This window comes from Hemicordylus capensis, chromosome 1, assembly GCF_027244095.1.
Source record: "Hemicordylus capensis ecotype Gifberg chromosome 1, rHemCap1.1.pri, whole genome shotgun sequence".
NCBI lineage: Eukaryota > Metazoa > Chordata > Lepidosauria > Squamata > Cordylidae > Hemicordylus > Hemicordylus capensis.
This window is the reverse complement of record NC_069657.1, coordinates 52531606-52551548: the sequence shown is the minus strand read 5'-3', so window position 1 is coordinate 52551548 and position 19943 is coordinate 52531606. Positions and strand designations below refer to the sequence as shown.

The following is a 19943-nucleotide window of genomic DNA, read 5'->3' as shown; positions in this document are numbered from 1 at the left end:
GAATCTATCTATGTGGTCACGAAGAGTCAACACCAACTTGACGGCACTTAATCAATCAACCAATTTATCTCATGGATTTCAATGGTGCTTAGTAATGACTAACATCATTTGGATGTTGCCCACTGTTATTAAGAAACTAGTATTTTTCAGCCCGTTATAATAACGGGCACTAGATCCCCCCCCCTTTATTCCTTCTTGCTCCGCCCCCCCACCTGATTAAGGGCCAAATCGGCCCAAACAACTGCCACCGCCGACCGCCCTCCCAGCTGCCCGAGTCCTCCTCACCCCCGTCTTCAGCCCGCATCAGTTGGGAGATCAAGGACCATAATCTGAGAAGGAGAGAGGAGCTTGCAAACAGAGCTCCTCTCTCTGCAAAGCCTCTGCCCGAACTGGCGCTTTGGGCGCAAAGGACGCCTGTTGCGTCCTTTGCATCCATAGCGCCAGTTCAGGCAGAGGCTTTGCACAGAGAGGAGCTCTGTTTGCAAGCTCCTCTCTGCTTCTCAGAATATGGTCTTAGATCGTCTAACGGGGTGAGGAGGACTCGGGCAGCTGGGAGGGCGGGTGGGTGGCGGCCGCGGCAGCAATTGTTTGGGCCGTTTTGGCCCTTAATCATGTGGGGGGGAGGGTGAGGAGGACTCGGGCAGCTGGGAGGGAGGGCGGTCGGCGGCGGCGGCCGGGGCAGCAATTGTTTGGGTCCTTGCGGCTGGTCCGGACCCTTTGCCGCTGCCTCTGTTCTTTTGGGCGGGTGGGCCAGACCCTGTGCCGCCTCTCTAATCTCTGCGGCTGGCCTGGAGCCGCCGCCGCCGCCTCTGCCTCCTTGCGGCCGCCGCAGCTGCTTCTGCCCTCCCCGTTGCCGCCTTTTTTGTCTCCGCGGGCGGGCAAGCTACTGCCATCTTTGCCCTCCCCGTGGCCGCCTTTGTCAGCTCCACGGCCAGGCAAGGAACTGCCGCCCGCGGGTGGCCTGGAGCCGCCGCCGCCTCTGCCTCCCTGCAGCTGCCGCAGCCACTTCTGCCCTCCCCGTGGCCGCCTTTGTCAACTCCGCGGCCAGGCAAAGCAACAAACATGGCCGCCTGGTCGCCGCGGTCGTGTCTCCCTCGGCTGTTCTGGGCATGCGCGGAGCGACACGGACGGACACCAAGGCTTTTTTTATAGAGGATGATAAGAATTCTTAAGCACCAGACACTACTAGGCCCTGTACAAGAAATTATAAGTGAAAGTGTCCCTGATTACCGGCTTAAAATCACTAAAGAAATTGTAGACATTTAATGTTTCAACAAAAATCAAACACCTCTGTATCTAAAATTCTCCTTTTTAATGTAGTTCAGTTCTTGTTTCACCCATTCTTGTTGGTGTCATACATGCTTGTTGCTGTTGTTTCCCAAAAAATAGCAGCTCACTTGAATGAACTGAAGAATTTGAGATCAGTTGTCTACAAGAGGTTATATCTTATGGCTGTTGATTATTTAACAATGAAAAGACTGATATTGTACTTCATAATTCAATTAGAAACAAACAGGGAAATATGGTTTAAAAAAAGTAGTTATACTTAACTATATAACCTTTATCAGTTGGTATAGATAAGAAGTTCTGTTAAGCATCTATTTAGTGAAATTACCTTTAAACCTCTAACAGTTTATTGTTTAGAGACAAGGAAAAGATCAGCGGAATATATATTGATATATAAAAAGGTTTGGAATTAGTTGTGTTCTGAAAGATATATTTTAAAACTTGATACATTTATTTAGTCTTGCATGTCCTACCAAGATGAGGTTGCTTATTTTATTTATTTATTTATTTATTTATCAATCATATTTTTATACCACCTGATATGTGCATTTCTAGGCGGTGAGATGATTATATAAACTGCAAATATATAAATTGCTCCTGTGAAAACAAACTCCTACATGTATACAATCATGTTGATTGGCAGCATGTTACTATGGCCAAAATAATATTGTTTTCTTTCCTTCATCGTGAGATTGTGTGTTCTGTAAGAAATTCATGTGTTAAGAATGTTTGTACTATAAAGCTTATGAGAATTATTTCACGTAAAAACACAAATGAAAAAAACTTCAAGTAGCTTTAGAAAACCTCAAGAATAATCTTGTATGTTTTTAAGTAATAATGTCTGGCATCCTGATTAATGTTGCATATGTGCAGCCAGAAGAAGTGTGCATGCAGTGGATACATTCACGCTTCAGCAGCATGGACTCTCATGTGCAGGGGGACAGAATCTTGAAGCTCTCTGAGCTATATACAGTTATGTCTCAGAGGACTGTGTGACCCTCAGGGATGTAATTTTTCATTGCTCAGAGCACTTCTGGGGGAGAAGGAGAAATGCAAAAATTGAACACCCCCACCCACACCTGAGCACCTACACTTTGGAAGTGGGGACACTACTGCTGCAGGCATGCATCCTTTGGCTGCTCACACATTACTTTAGTTAAGATGTTGGCCGACGATTATTTGCAAGTATTAATTCCACATTAATGTTACTGAGAGGGTTTGTGTTGGGCTGGGGGATGGGGGGAGAACATTACATAGGAACATAGGAAGCTACCATATACGGAGTCAGACCATTGCTCCATCTAGCTCAGTATTTTCTTCACAAACTGGCAGTGGCTTCTCCAAGGTTGCAGGCAGGAATCTCTCTCAGCCCTATCTTGGAGAAGCCAGGGAGGGAACTTGGGAACTTCTGCTCTTCCCAGAGCGGCTCCATCCCCTAAGGGGAATATCTTGCAGTGCTCACACTTCTAGTCTCCCTTTCATATGCAACCAGGGTGGACCCTGCTTAGCTAAGGGGACAAGTCATGCTTTCTACCACAAGACCAGCTCTCCAACACTTTCACGCTGTACAGTAGTTATATTAAAAGGAAAGCCTGCAGGCTTATTACCTAAAAGACAACACCATGAGAAAAACAGGGAATGACACATAGGCTACATACTTCGTTTGCATTGGTTTCTTACCATAAAGATTCATTGGCTGACAACCTGACTAAATTGCTATGGATATTAAGTAGTCTGAAGTGGAGTGTAATTCTTCAGTAGTACTATTGAATAACTTAATCTGGATGTCAGCCACTGTGTAAAAATATCTGTTTCTTTTACAAAATACTTTGATTACAACTTGCTGTGTCACAAATTTCACTGAATGGGAAATGACAGTAACTTTAATCAGGGAGCCTCTCTAACAAAATAGGATTTTTAAAAATGTGAATATTGGCTCTTCTGCATACTTGGTTATGAAAGAAAAATGCAAATCTTCCCTTGTGACACTTCAGATTTAGTGTTTGAAATCTAGTTTTGGAAAGAGGTTGTGGTTACATCATATGAGATAGTTTGCAAATATGACTTTCCTGTATTGATATATGGCTCATAGCGAACTGAAAGTGGAGAAGAAAATTAAATATTTGGGCGTCTGGTTGACAAACAAAAACTCTTTGTTGTTTTCAAATAATTATATCAAAATATGGAATACAGTAAAAACTGACTTGCAAAGATGGACTAGAATGAACTTATCTTTAATGGGAAGAATTTCACTTGTGAAGATGAATGTTTTACCTAAAATGCTGTTTCTTTTCCAGACTGCCTATAATTAACACCTTAACTTGTTTCAAGCAATGGCAAAAGGACATAACCAAATTTGTTTGGCAAGGGAAAAGACCAAGAATTTAATTTAAAAATTTAACAGATGCTAAAGAAAGAGGTGGTCTTACCCTGCCAGATTTAAGGTTGTATTTTGATGCTGTTTGTTTGACATGGTTAAAAGAATGGATAACATTAAGAAATCCCAGAATACTTGATCTGGAAGGATTCGATAGAAGGTTTGGATGGCATTCATATCTGTGGTATGATAAAAGTAAAGTGCATAAAGATTTTCTTAATCACTATGTAAGAAGGAGTCTAATGAGAGTGTGGGTAAAATATAAAAAATGGTTGGAATCTAAATGGTTGGAGTCTAATGAGAGTGTGGGTAAAATATAAAAAATGGTTGGAATCTAAAACTCCATTATGGCTCCATTATTGAAGCTTTAGCACGTAAAGAGGTAAATATGCAACCTGAATGGGGTACCTACAGGGATTTGTTATGTTTCCAAGAACAGGGCTGTAAATTAAAAAACCTAATTGAAGTACAAAATTTGGTTAGTAACTGGTTTCAGTACCATCAGTTAAATGAAATCTATAAGAAGGATCTTAAAGTTGGATTTGAGGATCAAATGAGAAGGAGCTGTGTGAAAATGATGAAAAATTAGTTTCTAAGATGTATAGGCTGTTGCTTTTGGAGGAGACAAGAGATGAAGTGGTTAAAACGACTATGATAAAATGGGCTCAAGATGTGGGTCATAATATAGATATGGCAGCTTGGGGAAAATTATGAAAAATGGATTTAAAGTTCACTGCATGTTATACTTTAAAAGAAAATTATTACAAGATGATGTATAGGTGGTATTTGACACCCAAAAAATTAGCATTAATGTACAAAAATGTTCCAAACAAATGTTGGAAATGTGGACATTGTGAAGGAACTTTTTTTCATATGTTGTGGTCTTGCGGGAAGGCAAAGACCTTTTGGGATATGATATATAATGAGTTGAAGAAAATTTTTAAAGTGACATTTCCTAAGAGGCCAGAATCCTTCCTGCTGGGAATAACGCAAGGAGAGTTTTCCAGAAGAAACTTAACATTTTTTATATATGCAACCACGGCGGCCAGAATAGTATATGCGCAGAAATGGAAGGACAATGAAATGCCCTCAAAAGAAGATTGGTTGATAAAAATTTTGGAATATGCTGAGATGGTAAAACTTACAGTATTGATAAGGGATGAAAACTTGGAATGTTTTAAAGAAGATTGGAAACCATTCTTACTATACTTAAAGAACTATTTTGCTAATATCGACTTTTCAGCAGGGTTTGAAATTTAGTAATAATAGCAGGTTGGGTAGAGTAAAATTGAGTTTGCAATGTGTAGGATATATGTTTTGAATTACTATAGCAATGGTTGACTTGTATAGTTAATGAATCGTGCTGATTGGTGAGCGGGAAGTCAATATTTCCTTAATTAAATGTAATGGGATTGTTAAGATATTGTAAAAACCAATAAAATTTTAAAAAGCAAAAAAAAAAAAAAGATATATGGCTCATAGTAAGTGAAGAAAGTTCTATTTAGTTGCAGATGTGTATGAAATATATAAATTGCTCCTGTGAAAACAAACTTCTACATGTATACAATCATGATGACTGGCAGCATGTTACTATGGCCAAAATAATATTGTTTTCTTTCCTTAATCATGGAATACCAATAAAGATTGGTAGAAGAAACATGATTCTCATGCTGTGGAGGGTTCTTGTGTGATAATGGAATAATTTTAAATAGATTAGTAAATATACTATTTTAGCTGTATAAAATCAATCAGGAATTATAGGGGCAAAATCAAAATCTGGTAGATGGTTACATGAACAGTAAATGTATTTTTTAATCTATGTTTTCTAATATTCTTGTCCAACTTCAGTTTAACACCTCATTTTATTTATTTATTTATTTATTGTTACATTTATATACCGCCTTTCATTAAAACAATCCCAAGGCGGTTTACAGCAAAATTTTAAAACAAGACTGTAAAAAAGACACAAAATATTGAGCTAAAAATATAAAACAAATCTGATTAAAAATTTAAAACAAAAGCATAAACACAATACAGAGTACAAAGAGCAGCAGCAGAGACAATCAAATAAAAGTCTGGGCAAAAAGCTAAGATTTTACACTCTTTCCAAAAGCTGTGATGAGGACCGAGGAGCGAATAGCCACCAGGAGAGCATTCCAGAGTCTGGGGGCAGCAATGGAGAAGGCCCTGTCCCATGTGCACGACAACTGAGCCTCCCTCATTGTTGGCTCCCGGAGCAGAGCCCCCTCAGATGACTTTGTCAAGCGGAAAGCAACCCTTGGGAGCAGGCGGTCCTTCGAGTACCCTGGGCCCAAACCATTAAGGGCTTTAAAGGTCAAAACCAGCACCTTGAATTGGACCCGGAAACAAACTGGTAGCCAGTGCAGCTCTTTCAAGATGGGTGTGATGTGCTCCCACTGGGCAGCTCTGGATAAAACCCTAGCTGCCGCATTTTGCACTAGCTGCAGTTTCCGGATATTCTTCAAGGGCAGCCCCATGTAGAGCACATTACAGTAATCCAGCCATGGCATGACTAAGGCATGGGTAACTGTGGCCAGATCTGCCTTCTCGAGAAAGGGACGCAGCTGGCGCACTAGCCAAAGCTGTGCAAAGGCACCCCTGGCCACCGCCTCCACCTGTATCTATCAGTGTTATTTTGTAACACTCAGCTTTTTACTGAGTTGACAAAGTCTGTCTTTTCTTTTTCTTTTTTAAGAAAAGAAAGGAAGGTTCACCAAGAAGGTAGAAACAAAGACTGGAAAGGACTTAAATTCTTTGGCCCACATACTGTGCATGTCCCATGAGCTTGTTTTTACACATTGCTCATGCTGCTTTCAGTGTTTAAAATCAACAAAATGTGCAAGAGCGCTCTTGGGCAAATTTTTAAAAACTGCATAAACACAGTTGTGCAACAGTACAGCCATTATGGCCGTACTGTTGCACAACTGAGTTGATGTAGTTTTAAAAAAATTGCCCAAGAGCATTAATGCACAACTCCATTGAATTTGCTTTAAATGTTCACAGCAGCATGGGCGGTGCCAAAACCAGTGTGGGCCACTACACAACATGTGGGTCATGGTTTGTAATGAAGAATTAAAAACAGCTATATACCAAATTCATTATCAACAGGAATGACAAAATTTCATTAGGCACACTGTTCTGTTTAGCTATATGGGAAAAGGTACTTTCGTCGTCCAGTGTGTATTAGGGGTTTAAATCTTAAAGGCCTGGATTTCACAAATAATGGTGTAAACAACTGGCATCCATTATTTTATCTTACAAATAATGATGCAGACCACTTGATTCCATTTACATCTGATTCTAATGTTCTGATTTATATATTCACAAGTTCAGATTATGCCAGCAAAAATGTGCTGCTACCTTTAATATGATTCTTGTACTTATACTTTTGTAATTATTTTAACAAAGGAAAAACAGTAAGGTTTTGGGAATCCTGGGAACTAATATTTTTGTGTATTTATGTTCAGAGGAACAAAAAATTACCACTGACAGCAACCCACATCTGGTTTGGTGTTCTTTTTGCTTAGTCCTATTTTTGTTAGTTTTTTTCTCTTTAAGAAGTCTATATTATAATGCCACCAGCAATAGTCGTCATGGATGTTAACACAACAACAAAAATAACCCACGACTGTTGATAAGTCATGCAAATCACATCAATCTAAGCAGTGTCACTAGGTTCTTGTTCTTCTCTCAGAAAGGAGTGACTTTTGATTTAAATCCAGCAACCCACCGCTGATTCCCGTTTTAACCTTGAAACTATGACTCAACCACACCTTTTCATTTCCTTAGAAACACCAAACTGTTCACGCTGCTGTTCTGGCATTACCTTCAGTTTCTTGATCACATCAATTGAGGGAAGAAACAAATTAATAGGCATTTTCCTCTAAGATTCTTCATTGTTTGTTCTAAATGTGAAATAAAAATTTGCGTGCTGATATCCTCGTTATGCCATGATAAAATGATGGTTAGAATAAAATAAAATTTGCCTACATTTTAACATGACACTTAGCCAAACCCCTTTCAGCCGCAGTTTGATTGATTACTTACTGGGATAAGTTTATACTAAAATCTTTCCTTTGTCCTCTTTATCCCTTGCTCACCGTTTCATTCTTTTCATGTCAATTATTAACACCGTGACGTTGCTTGTTGCTGCAGTAACTTTGTTTCAATGCAACTGTTGCCAGGTGAATTTTGTTGAGAGCTTGATTATAGCATTTACCAGTATTTTATGAGATGTATCAAGAACAAACTGTTATGGACAGCAACCAAGCCATTTTGAAATTTATTAGAATTCTGTTCATATTCTATCTTTAATGTCTTCCAAAACTTATATGCCCCCATTCATTTACCAGTATTCATTTACCAGCATTTACCAGTATTTTATGAGATGTATCAAGAACAAACTGTTATGGACAGCAACCAAGCCATTTTGAAATTTATTAGAATTCTGTTCATATTCTATCCTTAATGTCTTCCAAAACTTATATGCCCCCATTCCCTAAATACAACCTGTTACAATGAGGAATTACATATTTGCCCATAATATATGTTTTGATTGAGAAAACATGAAGGGAAAATGTGTGTTTATATGATCTAAGCAGGAAGAACATTATGAGTGCAATGCATAGCTATTAATCTGTGGGAGTTTTTCCATGGGATTCCATGATATATGAATAGATCGCACCCTATTTGTTGTATATGCAAATATATATATTGGAAGAAAGCCATGGGCCTTAATATTACCACACATTCATAATTTCATTGAGACCAGTAAATATTACTTATCTGAAGAGTTTGAGGAGCATATACTTATGGACAGAATATATTTATTTTTCCATATAAAGTCCATAGAATGGGTTGGATCCTAAGAACTGCTTCCTTTCACAGAAGTAGTTCCATTTATGCAAGGGGTAGGGGTGATTTTTCCAGTCCCCTCTTTCCTCTCACTACAGCTCTGTAAAAATAAGCTCTTGAGGAGGTACAGGACAGGGGGCAGGGGCAGGGGAAAGAAAGCATCTGTGAAATAAGCTCTTCTCCCTTGTGCAAACAGAACTTACTCCACAAACAGAACTTCTTAGAATACAATCCACTATATCCTTACTGTTGTGAAGTTAGTATGTTTAACCTGTTGTTTTAAACCCTTTTAAATGAGATTGTTTCCCCCACCTTTGGCTAAGGCAAACATCTTCATATGGCAACTATATGTAAGAGTTGTTGCTAATCAGTGGTCTGATTAGTCAAGCTGTGTGTTGCCCAGGATGGTGGTGCACACCTTGAGATTCTCACTAGATCAAAGTCCAAATGTTTTTAGATCTCTCAATAATGGCATCTGTCTGTGTGTTATGATTGTGTGAGATTTTTCCATTTTCACAAAGCGTCATATGTAAATTATAGGCCAAAACCTATACCCTACTCCAGGGATGGGCAGCTTAAGGCTTCCGGAAGCAACCTTTTTGTGTGTGTTCACAGCTAGCAGCACAAAATAACAGCTTGGAGAAGCAGAGCCAGTCACAAAATGGCAGCTTGTATAAAAATTTACATTGACAAAATAAAAGATTTCAGTATCAACCCCCCCCCCCCGAATTTCAGGAGAACTTTGATGTAGGCCAGGAGGGGAGCAAAAAGAGTTGCTTTATGGGGGAAGAAACTGGAGACAAATGTATGAGAGACTGAGTAAAAGCAACCCTGACCACTGGAAAAGAGAGAGATTTAAAATGCTGTGGCCGTGCCCCCACTTAGCCTGCCAGTCAGATAGGCAATACTGGCTGGAAAGGAAAGGAGGATGGAGCAGGCCAAAAGGCCAGGATAGCTACTTCAGATAAGCCTGGGAGCTTCCAGTAGCTCCCATCTTCCTAATGCCTACTCAAACTTTTTTACTCCGTATTGCTCAACTCTGAATAACTGCCATCCCCTAGTTTTGCACTTCTAGCTGTTAATGTGGGTCCGAATCATGACTATTGAAAAAATAGCCCAAGGAGAAAAAGGATCGAGGGCGGTAACTTCTTTGCACGCTTCTCCAATCTAGATTGTATGTACAAAAGATTTAGTTAGGTTAATCCAGAACACATTTTAACTATGTAATTATCTTGTGTACACAAAATAGGTTCCTCCCTACTATTTTCTCTCTCACACAGCTGCTCCATGATGCTATGGTGGATGGATACACTGCTTAGAAGCAAATATAATTTGGTGAAAGTGTCTTCAGCATCCCACAAAGCAGATGAACCTATAGCAGTGACAGCACAAGTCCTCTTTGCTCTGAGGCAGGGTAACAAATGCCGCCACCTTCGCTTTTTTTCAAGCGGCAGTGCAAAAATTAAATTAGCTGCTGCGGCTTGATTTTTTTCACATTCCCTTCCGCCTGCTCCTCCAGCTTTGGGACAGCTACACCCAACAAGCAACACATATGCCCTCCTCCTCCCTCATTTTCAACTAGGCTGATTATGAGAAGGGATGAAGTGGAAGAGGAAATTAGGAAAGACCATTAGAACACTGCAGATACGCTTCTTGCTGCTCTACTGGTGCCCCAGTAATTTGCTACTTAAGTCAACTGCCTAATGGAAGACATGAGGCTAAAGGCTATATAAGGAGTTCCCAACCGTGGTAGTCCAGGTGTTGCTTAACTACAACTCCCATCATCCCAGCTACAATTTCTTGTGGCTAGGGATGATGGGAACATAAGAACATAAGAACAGCCCTGCTGGATCAGGCCCAAGGCCCATCTAGTCCAGCATCCTGTTTCTCACAGTGGCCCACCAGATGCTGCTGGAAGCCACAGGCAGGAGTTGAGGGTGTGCCCTCTCTCCTGCCATTACTCCCCTGCAACTGGTTCTCAGAGCCATCCTGCCTTTGAGACTGGAGGTGGCCCACAGCCCTCCGACTAGTAGCCATTGATGGACCTTTCCTCCATGAAGTTATCCAAACCCCTCTTAAAGCCATCCAGGTTGTTGGCTGTCACCACGTCCTGTGGCAGAGAGTTCCACAAGTGGATCACGCGTTGTGTGAAAAAGTACTTCCGTTTGTTGGTCCTAGACCTCCTGGCAATCTATTTCATGGAGTGACCCCTGGTGCTAGTGCGTTGTAGAGTTGTAGTTAAGCAACATCTGGGCTATATCATTATCTTCTCAAGGTATAAAATGGTATTGATATAAACTTCTAATAAGACGTTATTTTAAATGAGGTCTTATTGAGGCTTATTGCTATATACCTCACATATAGCAATGTAGCTTTGCGAGGAAGTAGCATTGTGGAAAGACGTTGCTTCTAAAACAGGGATTTGATACAAATTCTGCATTTTGGCTGAATTTAGAACATGGTAGTACTTGTACATGCCAGCAATTCAAATTATGATATATTATGAAACATTTTGGTATATGTTTATAGGTTGATGAAAAGTGTATGTTTCATTTAGGATTTTGAGATTTTGTTTGTTCATTCTGTTTCTATACCGCTTTTCATTAAAATAACCCCAGAGCAGTTTACAATTTAATTGAAAAAATACACAATTACAATACAAAAAGTACAAATAAAAGCCCAGGGGAAGATCCACATTTTAATTGTTTTCTAAAAACTGTGTTGGAGGCTGAGGAGCAGATGCCAGCCAGTAGACCATTCCAGAGTAGGGGGCAATGACTGAGAAGGCCCTGTCCCACAAGCTCAACAGCAGAGCATCTCTCACTGTTGGCACACGAAGCAGAGCCCCCACTGATTACCTTATCAAGTGGGCAGAAACCCTTGGGAGCAGGCAGCCCTTCAGATATCCAGGGCCCAAACCGTTACGGATTTTAAAGGTCCGTTACGGATTTTAAAACCAGACCTTTTTACTACCAGAAACAAATCGGTAGCCAGTGCAGCTCTTTCAGAATGGGTGTAATATGAGCTCTGGGTAAAATCCTAGCTGCTGCATTTGCATTAACTGCAGTTTCCTAATATTCTTCAGGGGCAGCCCCATGTAGAGCACATAACAGTAATCCAGCTGTGACATGACTAAGGTATGGGTGTGGCCAGATCTGTCTTCTCGTGAAAGGGATGCAGCAGGTGCACTAACTGAAGCTGTGCAAAGGCATCTCTGGCCACTGCCTCCACCTGAGCATCCAAAAGCAGAGTCGGGCCCAGCAGTACTCCCAAGCTGCACACTTGCTATTTCAAGGGGAGTGCAACCCTATCCAAAACTTGTCAAATCTCTTCATCCCAATTGGCTCCCCTATTGACCAACAGCTCCTCCATCTTGTCTGGATTCAATCTCAAATTACTAGCCCACATCCAGCCCATCGCAGCCTCCAGCCCCTGATTCAGGTCATCCTCTGCCGTCATAGGATCAGTTGACAAGAAAAGATAGAGTTGATAAGAAGAGATAGAGCTGAGTGTCATCTGCATATTGCTAACAATTCAGTCCAAGTCTCCGGATGACCACTCCCAGTGGTTTCATGTAGATGTTGAACAGCATGGGGGACAAAACCGAATCCTGAAGGACCCCACAAGCCAATGGCCAAGGAGCCAAGCAGTAGTTCCTCAACACCACCTTCTGGACCCTTCCCCCAAGAAAGGACCAAAGCCGCTCCAAAGCAGTGCCTCCAATCCCCATACTCAAGAGGCAGTCCAGAAGGATACCATGGTCAATGGTATTGAACACTGCTAAGAGGTCTAGCATAACCAGCAGGGATGCGCGCGCGCACACACACACACACCCCTGTCAAGCTCCTGGTGTAGGTTATTCACTAGGGCAACGGAGGCAGTTTCAGTCTCATATCCAGGACGGAAGCCAAATTGAAACGGATCTAGAGAATCCCTATCACCCAAGAACCTCTGTAGCTGAGATGCCACCACATGCTCTGTCACCTTGCCCCAAAAGAGAAGGTTAGAAACAGGTCTGTAATTCATCAGGATGGAGGCGTCAAGGGAGGACTTTGTAAATAGTGGTCTCACCACTGCCTCCTTGAGGCACATTGGCAGCCTGCCCTCCCTTAATGAAGCATTTATTATAGCCTCCAACCACCTGCCTGTACCCTCCCTGTAAGATTTTATTAGCCATGAAGGGCAAGGGTCTAGAGCACACAGCCCAGGATCTTGTCCACATCCTCAGGCTGCACCAACTGAAAAGAATCCAACACAATATATAATTAATTTTCCTTTGAATAGTAATTTTATAGCTAGTTTAAAGCTTGAAAGTGTTAAAAATCATCTTGTATGGGCATTGCGTGAGCTATAGACATTCTGATTTCTTTGTTTACCCTGTAATATCTCTTAATTCATCTTAATGAACACAGAACTGATTATTGTCAAGCATGTCTACTTTAAAGCTGACTGAATAGGCTTTTTATGATTATTCTACAGAGACATAAAGAAGAGAGGTACATGAAAGGGCATATATTCAGCCTGCCTTAATCCTTGTTTTAGTAAGTTGGTGCCTTTAAGTGTGGACTAATTAGTGTATAGACTTAAATTCCTGTAAACCAGTGTTCCCTCTAACAGGGATTCCCCTATGCTGTTGACTACAACTCCTAGCATCCACAGCTACAATAGCCTTTGCTTGGGGATTATGGGAGTTGTAGTCAACAACATCTGGGAATCTCTGTTCCAGGGAACACTGCTGAAAACATATCCTTTGGACTGCAATGAACTGGATTTATAGAAAGGAATCATAATTTCTATTTCCACACCCCCTGGGAGCCCCCAAATCCTCTTTAGACTGTCCTGGGATGTGTGGTCACTACTAGCCTGCACTGTGCCGGGTGGCCAAGTGTGATTATGATCTGTGCCGGGTGCGTTATAAACAGGGGGGAGTGGGGAAATAAAAATGTGGGATGGGAATATGTTAAGCTGCATGTTGAAATGTTTCTGCAGGGTTGTTGTGAGGATAAAAATAACCATTTACACCACTCTGAGCACCTCAGAGCAGGATATAAATGTAAAATCAAATAAATAAAAATAAACATACCCACATGTTAAAAATACTAAGTTGATCTGTGTGTGCGTGCGTGCATACTTGCGCGTGCGTAAGGGATGGTGCTTAACTTGCAGCGGGAGACGGGCCTACAGTGGGGGTGGCCTCCAAAGGCCTTAGGTCCAGTCTCCAAAATTACCTAAATGCACCTCTGCCAATGAGGTTAACGTATTTACACAATGAGGCAGGTCTCACGATCAAGGAGACCCACCTTGTCCGGGTTTTCGGGGAGAGCAGGCTAAGCCCACTCTCCCCACAGACGAGCAGGGTAGCGGCCCTGGGCGGCCGGATCGGCCACCCGCATGACTGCCAGCTCTGTGACGGAGCTGGTGGGGGCTGGGAGGATTGGGGGCCATGTGGCCCCCGGAAGCTCCAGTATGCCCTGCGCGAGTGCGCAGGGCATACTGGAGAGACCCCTGGGCCGGGAGGCTGCTTTTCAGCCTCCCGCCAGGGGTCTTCTCATGAGTAGCCACAGCGCGGAGCCGTGGCATGGCTACTTGAGATTGCTTAAACTGGGTTTGTAGAGCACTCACTCTGCAAACCCGGTTTAAGCACTGGGCTACAGAAGCGGGTGACTCACTTGCAAACCACCGGGCTCACAGCCGAGCCTGGTGGTTCACATGATGGGAGAAAATCGGGCTAGCCTCTGCTAGCCCGATTTCTTCCCATCATGTGAGTAGCCTCAATGAACCCCAAAGCTCCCTAGTCAGGGTTTCAGCAGCTGCTCCAGGTTGCCGGGCCCTAATGTCACCCCTCCTACTAATTAAGTAATAGTATGCACTGGGTTAAAGCCAAAATGAAACTAGCCATTTACAACTTTCAAAGAGCACAGCAAACATTTTGAAATGGTAGCAGTTCTCTGTAAGATCATTTCGCTTGTGATTCAAAAGACAAAGCTGTGTTACAGCTGGCAGAAGAGCCTTTGTTAAGCAGATGCTGAATGTCTTTTACAGCCTGATCCTGTGCTTGTTTGCTCAGAGAGTGCCACGGAGGTCAAAGGTGCTTACTCCCAGGTAAGTATACCTAGGATTGCAGTCTTAGAACAATAAGGTGGGGACTCAGAATAACCAGAAACAGTAGGAAGCAAGAAGTGCTAGAGCTAGAAAACTGCAGGTATTTCCCCCTCTTTTTAGCAAAATCCTTTCCTTTGCTGTTTTTTAATACAAATTTTTGGACCCCCATTCTGAGGGTCCTAAATGGGTGATCTCACTTGCCACAGTGTAAAAGTGAACACAGGCCTCCTCAATTCAGGGCACAGAGAAGGCAAGTACTGCTGTACTGTGCTGAACATAAGATATGAATAGATGTACAGGCATACAGTTCTGTGCCTACATACACTGTACACAGATTGTATGTGTGTTAAACATAATGTGTGAACCAGGCTATAGTTTACTGGGACATATTGGGGCTGTGTAGGGTATGCATGCATTCAAGAGACGCATAATTCTTTGTTGGAATCTTGTAGAACTCATCATTTGAATTGTGTTGTGCAAACATAATATAGTTCAGCAGAAGGGATAATCTTTCTTATTGTGCATCTCACGTTTTCTGCACAAGTGCAGCAACATCTAGAACAAACCAGCTTCATGAGTCTTTGATAATGCATGCATGACATTTTGACCCAATCCTGAGCCCTGCTGCACCAGCAAATAAATGTTTAGAATAGAATATTCTATCTTCTGTAGCAGTGTATCATCACAAATCTTCCAGTAAGGCATGCCAGCACCAACATTTAGGATGAAGGAATCTGGCACTTAAAATGAAGATAAAGGTTATTATATATGCAGCTAACTGTGCTTTTGTTATTGAAATACATGGATAGAAGCTTTAGTGCATTTATCACCTGTATTATTGATAGGAGATAATTACTGCAAAGCAGCTGGTTGTTGGTTTTAGGGAGCATCAATTGTTCTCCTGTCCCAGCTGTGGGCTAATAAGGACAGTCAACACATCTGTTTCAACAGCTGGTAATTAACAAAAGCCTAATTGCTGCAACTCTTTTAACATCCAGTCAGTGAAAAGAGTAAAGATGTGGAGGAATATTATTTACTTTGTACTCTACACTTTCTGTGACCAGTTTCTTTTTCTTTTCCTTCCTTTCTCCCTTCCTTTTACTTTGAACACCACAGCCTTTGTCTGGTGCATTGAATGGCAGGAGAACACAATATGGTAATCCAGAGCTTAAGATTTTCAGATCTTTGTTGGTGTTTCTTATTGCAACATTTCTTTGCTAAGTTGCAAGATAAAATGGATCAAAAGCATTTTGTGGAGTTCCGCACAACAGCCCAAATCCAAAGCAGCATGCTTAAAGCAATAGGACTACTAGAAATTTCACTCTCTAAGAGAGGACAGTTGTGTGCTGCCCCCTTTATATAACCTGTATATATTTGGAACCCTCCCCAGAAGGAATTAAGTCACTCTCAGAGGCTGAGAGTGTCAATAATTCTATTGACCAACTTCCTTATGGTTGTCCAGAGACCATCATCATATGCAATTATGTGTGGTGTTTTTGGGTTTTTTTTAATTAATGTAAAATAAATTAGTTTTGGTCACTTTACAAATCAGCTGTTTTATCCCATAGTTCAGGCCATAGAAGGAATTCAGATTTATCTTTGAATAATTTTTGTCAGATGCATTGGCGGTAAGCATTATCTCTATGCTTTTCTGCTCTTTCATTAAAGGCTCAGAAACTGCTTAGGCAATTTGCATCCACAAGGTGTCATTCAAAAGCCCATGGTACATAGGCAATACTGATGTGATTTGATTTTAAGATTCTCATTCACCTTAGAATTCAAATTCTAAGGTCATCCACAGTCCCTTTCAGACTGGATTGCCTAGCCCATGGCTACCCTGCTCTTTTATAATGTTAGCTGCAATTAGAGTGGATAGTTGTTGTAGGGTCCAGTCCAGATCCTTGTCAAGTCCCTGTAAAGCAGACATGGGAGTGATTTAAAGCACAACATGGGTGGGCAAGTGGGGAGGAGTGTAACTCCCCACCTTCCTGTGTGTTTGCGCTGAAAACTTTCTTTTCAGCCATCCCCCCCCCCCCCCGTGAGTTCTTTCTAGTCATGAAGTCCCCTGTGAGAAAAGTGGATTTTATCTATTCAGCAGAAAGGGTAGATGAAGGAAGGTTCAGTTTCCCTACCCCTGTGCTCTGTGTTCAGTGGCAGACCCATTGCTGCACCCAGGTCTTCCACCATCATGTCTATTTTGCTTCTCAGAGTATCTAAGTTAATGGGAATCTAGAGAGGTTATGACCTGTGTCTGCTCTAGGGTTGCCAAAATTTCATTGCCAGAATGAAGGACAAAAGTCTTGGGGGGCAGCGGGGTGTTGCCTGGCGGGGAGAGGTGTATGCAGTGGTAATCAAAAGCCTGAGTATCATTGACGTATATGTAATTGAATTATATGCTATTGAATAATGCCAGCATTGTTATTATTTAGAACATATTCAAGTTATACCACTTTTCAACCAAAAACATCTCGAAATAAGAAGCTGCTTGCCCCGCCACCAAAATGAGGGACAAATGCTGTCCCTATAGGGACCAACATTTCATCCCTGAAATGAGGGACGTCCTGCGTAATGGACAGTTGGCAACCCTAGTCTGCTCAGGCCCACTGTGACAACAGAGCAAATATATGCCACTGGCACCAAGAATTGTGGGGCTAGCAGAGAAGTTAGAAGTCCAGGAACAGGTTGCAAAAGTGAAAGAGTGCATGATGTATTAGTCTTTCTGAAACTAAGAACTTCTGGGCCTGCTCAGTACCTGGATGGGAGACCACTTGGGAACAGTAGCCAACATCTTGACTGCGTATACGGTCACATTCCAGGGTGAAGCACCTGCACGGAAGGCTTGCAGACTACTGCAACATGTTATGCTGCCCAGATGTAAGTTTGGGCAGGGTATACATTTAATAAATTAATTAAATTAAATTAAACTAAATGAGTACATGTGTGGGGGGGTTAATTTTGCTAATTTATCCTTCCCCTGGAACTTAGCACCCAGCACAATGCAAATATATATCCTTGAGGGCTGTGTGACCCTCAGGGACATATTTTTGAGGCGCAGGGAGCCTCCAGGAAAAGGAAGGATTGATAAAACTCTGCCCTGCACACCAGACACTGTGCAACTAAGAAAAACCCTATGCAATGCAGGCACTCGCTTAGTTAGGATGTCAGCCTCTGTGTACACAGCCTTGAGTTCTGCTTTGGAAGAAAGGTGGGATATTAATGTAATAAACATACATTCAGAAGGCGACTTCAGGACTATCAAGGGAGTTCAAAGGCACTTGAATGTGTGCTGTTCAACACCAATGAAACAAAGACTTGCTTGAATGGTTCATCCATTCAAGCAAGTCTTCATTGTTTAACCTAAGAAATCAGTTTGGCAACTGATGTCTACAAGGTGGTCCTTTTACTGTACAGCTTTTTAGAGACAGCTACTACTTAATGCAGAGTAAGTTTAGTTCCTATTTTTCCATTGCTTTTGTTTATTCTCTTAGTTTACATGGAGGTTCTGCAGTTGAACAGAAAGGCTGCACCTGTGTGTTGGCATCTTTACCATCAGCCAGGTACTGAGTCCATCTGCAGCTCCTCTGCCTCTAGAGGGAACAGCCTGGGACCTGGACTCTATCACCAACGGCCAGTGGCCAGAAGCAATGGTCTCCTCCCTTACCAATATATCCTTACTTATATCGTACCATTGTATGTAGGTTAATTGTAAGGTACCATATTTACCCAAATAGAAGATGACTTTGAATTTAAGACAACCCCCCTTAAAAAATAAAGATTGAATACAGGTTATACCTGTATTTATCCAAGAGGAGCACCACCCTGAATTTAAATGACCCTCTCCCCAATTTCCGACATCAAAGAACTTGGGAAAAACATAGTCTTGGATTCAGGTAAATACAATACTTTGGGAGTCAATCTTGGCTGAAAAGTGTGGCATGAATACACACACTGACAAAAGGTACTGCTGAAATCATTGGCTAGCAAAGTTGTGCACCTGCAAGAAAATTGATATTTGAAAGGTTCTCATGTTCCCCTATCAGTCTTCTCTTCTCCAGGCTAAACATACCCAGTTCCTTCAATCTTTCCTCATAGGACCTGTTCTCCAGACTCCTAAACTTTTTCATTAGTCTCCTGTGAACCCATTCCAGTTTGTCTACATCTTCTTCAAGTAGACAACTGTACTCCAGATGCAGTCTCACTAGTGTGAAATAAAGTGGAACTTTGATTTCTTGTGACTTGGAAATCATGACCAACAACCTAATAAAGCTGCACATATGCAGTCAAAAGCTCACATCATGATAATACTTCCATGATAATGAAGTGCAGGGGCTCGCGTGGGGGAATGATTTATGCTGATCTCCCCTTCCTTGGAAGTGCTCTGAGCAGTGTGAAATTGTGTTGTGAAGCCATTTTTTGACTGCAAGTGAGTAGCTTTCGTTAGCATGTCAGCGTGTGGTTCTGTTGATAAAGCCTGTGATAAAATCAGGTTAGAGGGAAAATATATAGAGTTGTGTGTTTTATGTTAGAAGGTAACATGGTCAAGAAGGGGTTAAAGCCAATATTAAGAGAGCAGCAGAGTAGGGACGTGCACGAACCTTTTACGGACTACTGAACCGGTTCAGAGGTCCAGCAGTTTGGATGGTTTGGCAATGGGGGTGGGGGTGGTTACATTTAAGAAACAGGAAGGGTGCTCTTCCCACCACCACTGTGTTTCCCCACTGGCGCTGTGCCCAAAATTGCTACACAGGGCAGCAGCGTACCTTCTTGCCACCCCGGTCAGCATCAGACTGGAAATGGCTGGTGCACGTGTGTGCACACAGGCACCAGCCACTTCCGGTTTAATGCTGACTGGGGTTGCAAGAGAAGGTATGCTGCCACCCTACACAGTGATTTAGGGCACAGCACTGGTGGAAGAATCGTGGCGGCGGGGGGGGGGGGAGAGAGCACCCTGCCTGCTCCTTAAAGGTAACCCCGCCGCCGTCGCCGGACCATCCACCTAGGTGGCCAGATTTGGCTTTTAAAAAGCCAAATTCTGGCTTACGGCCCATTTGACCCACGAGTATACCCCTTAGGTTCTGGCAACCCTGCCATCCACCCTCCAGACCTTGCACATCCCTACAGCAGAGGGGAAAACCCTGCAGCCAAGACTGGAAAACCCCTAGTGGAGAAAGAGAGGGAGTTTTAAAAACTAGTTAGAGACCTGTTAGGGTTCAGTTAGGAATCCTCAGTTGAAATGAACTATTGAGAGTGGTCCATGAAAAGTATTTTAAGAACAGCCTGGATGCTGGGGGGAAACAGTGAA

General features: G+C 42.2%; 1 protein-coding gene across 13 annotated transcripts in view; it reads left to right on the top strand.

The window, feature by feature from the left end:
* Positions 1 to 19943, top strand: part of MIPOL1 (mirror-image polydactyly 1) — a 324358-nt gene that overhangs the window by 211894 nt on the left and 92521 nt on the right. For 10 of the 13 annotated variants that reach the window (XM_053275029.1, XM_053275075.1, XM_053275066.1 and 7 more), the window contains one exon: positions 14582 to 14641. The exons of the other annotated variants lie outside the window; for them this stretch is intronic. In XM_053275029.1, the coding sequence (XP_053131004.1) occupies positions 14582 to 14641 (60 nt within the window). The remainder of the gene's footprint in view (positions 1 to 14581; positions 14642 to 19943) is intronic. 13 annotated transcript variants of the gene reach the window in all.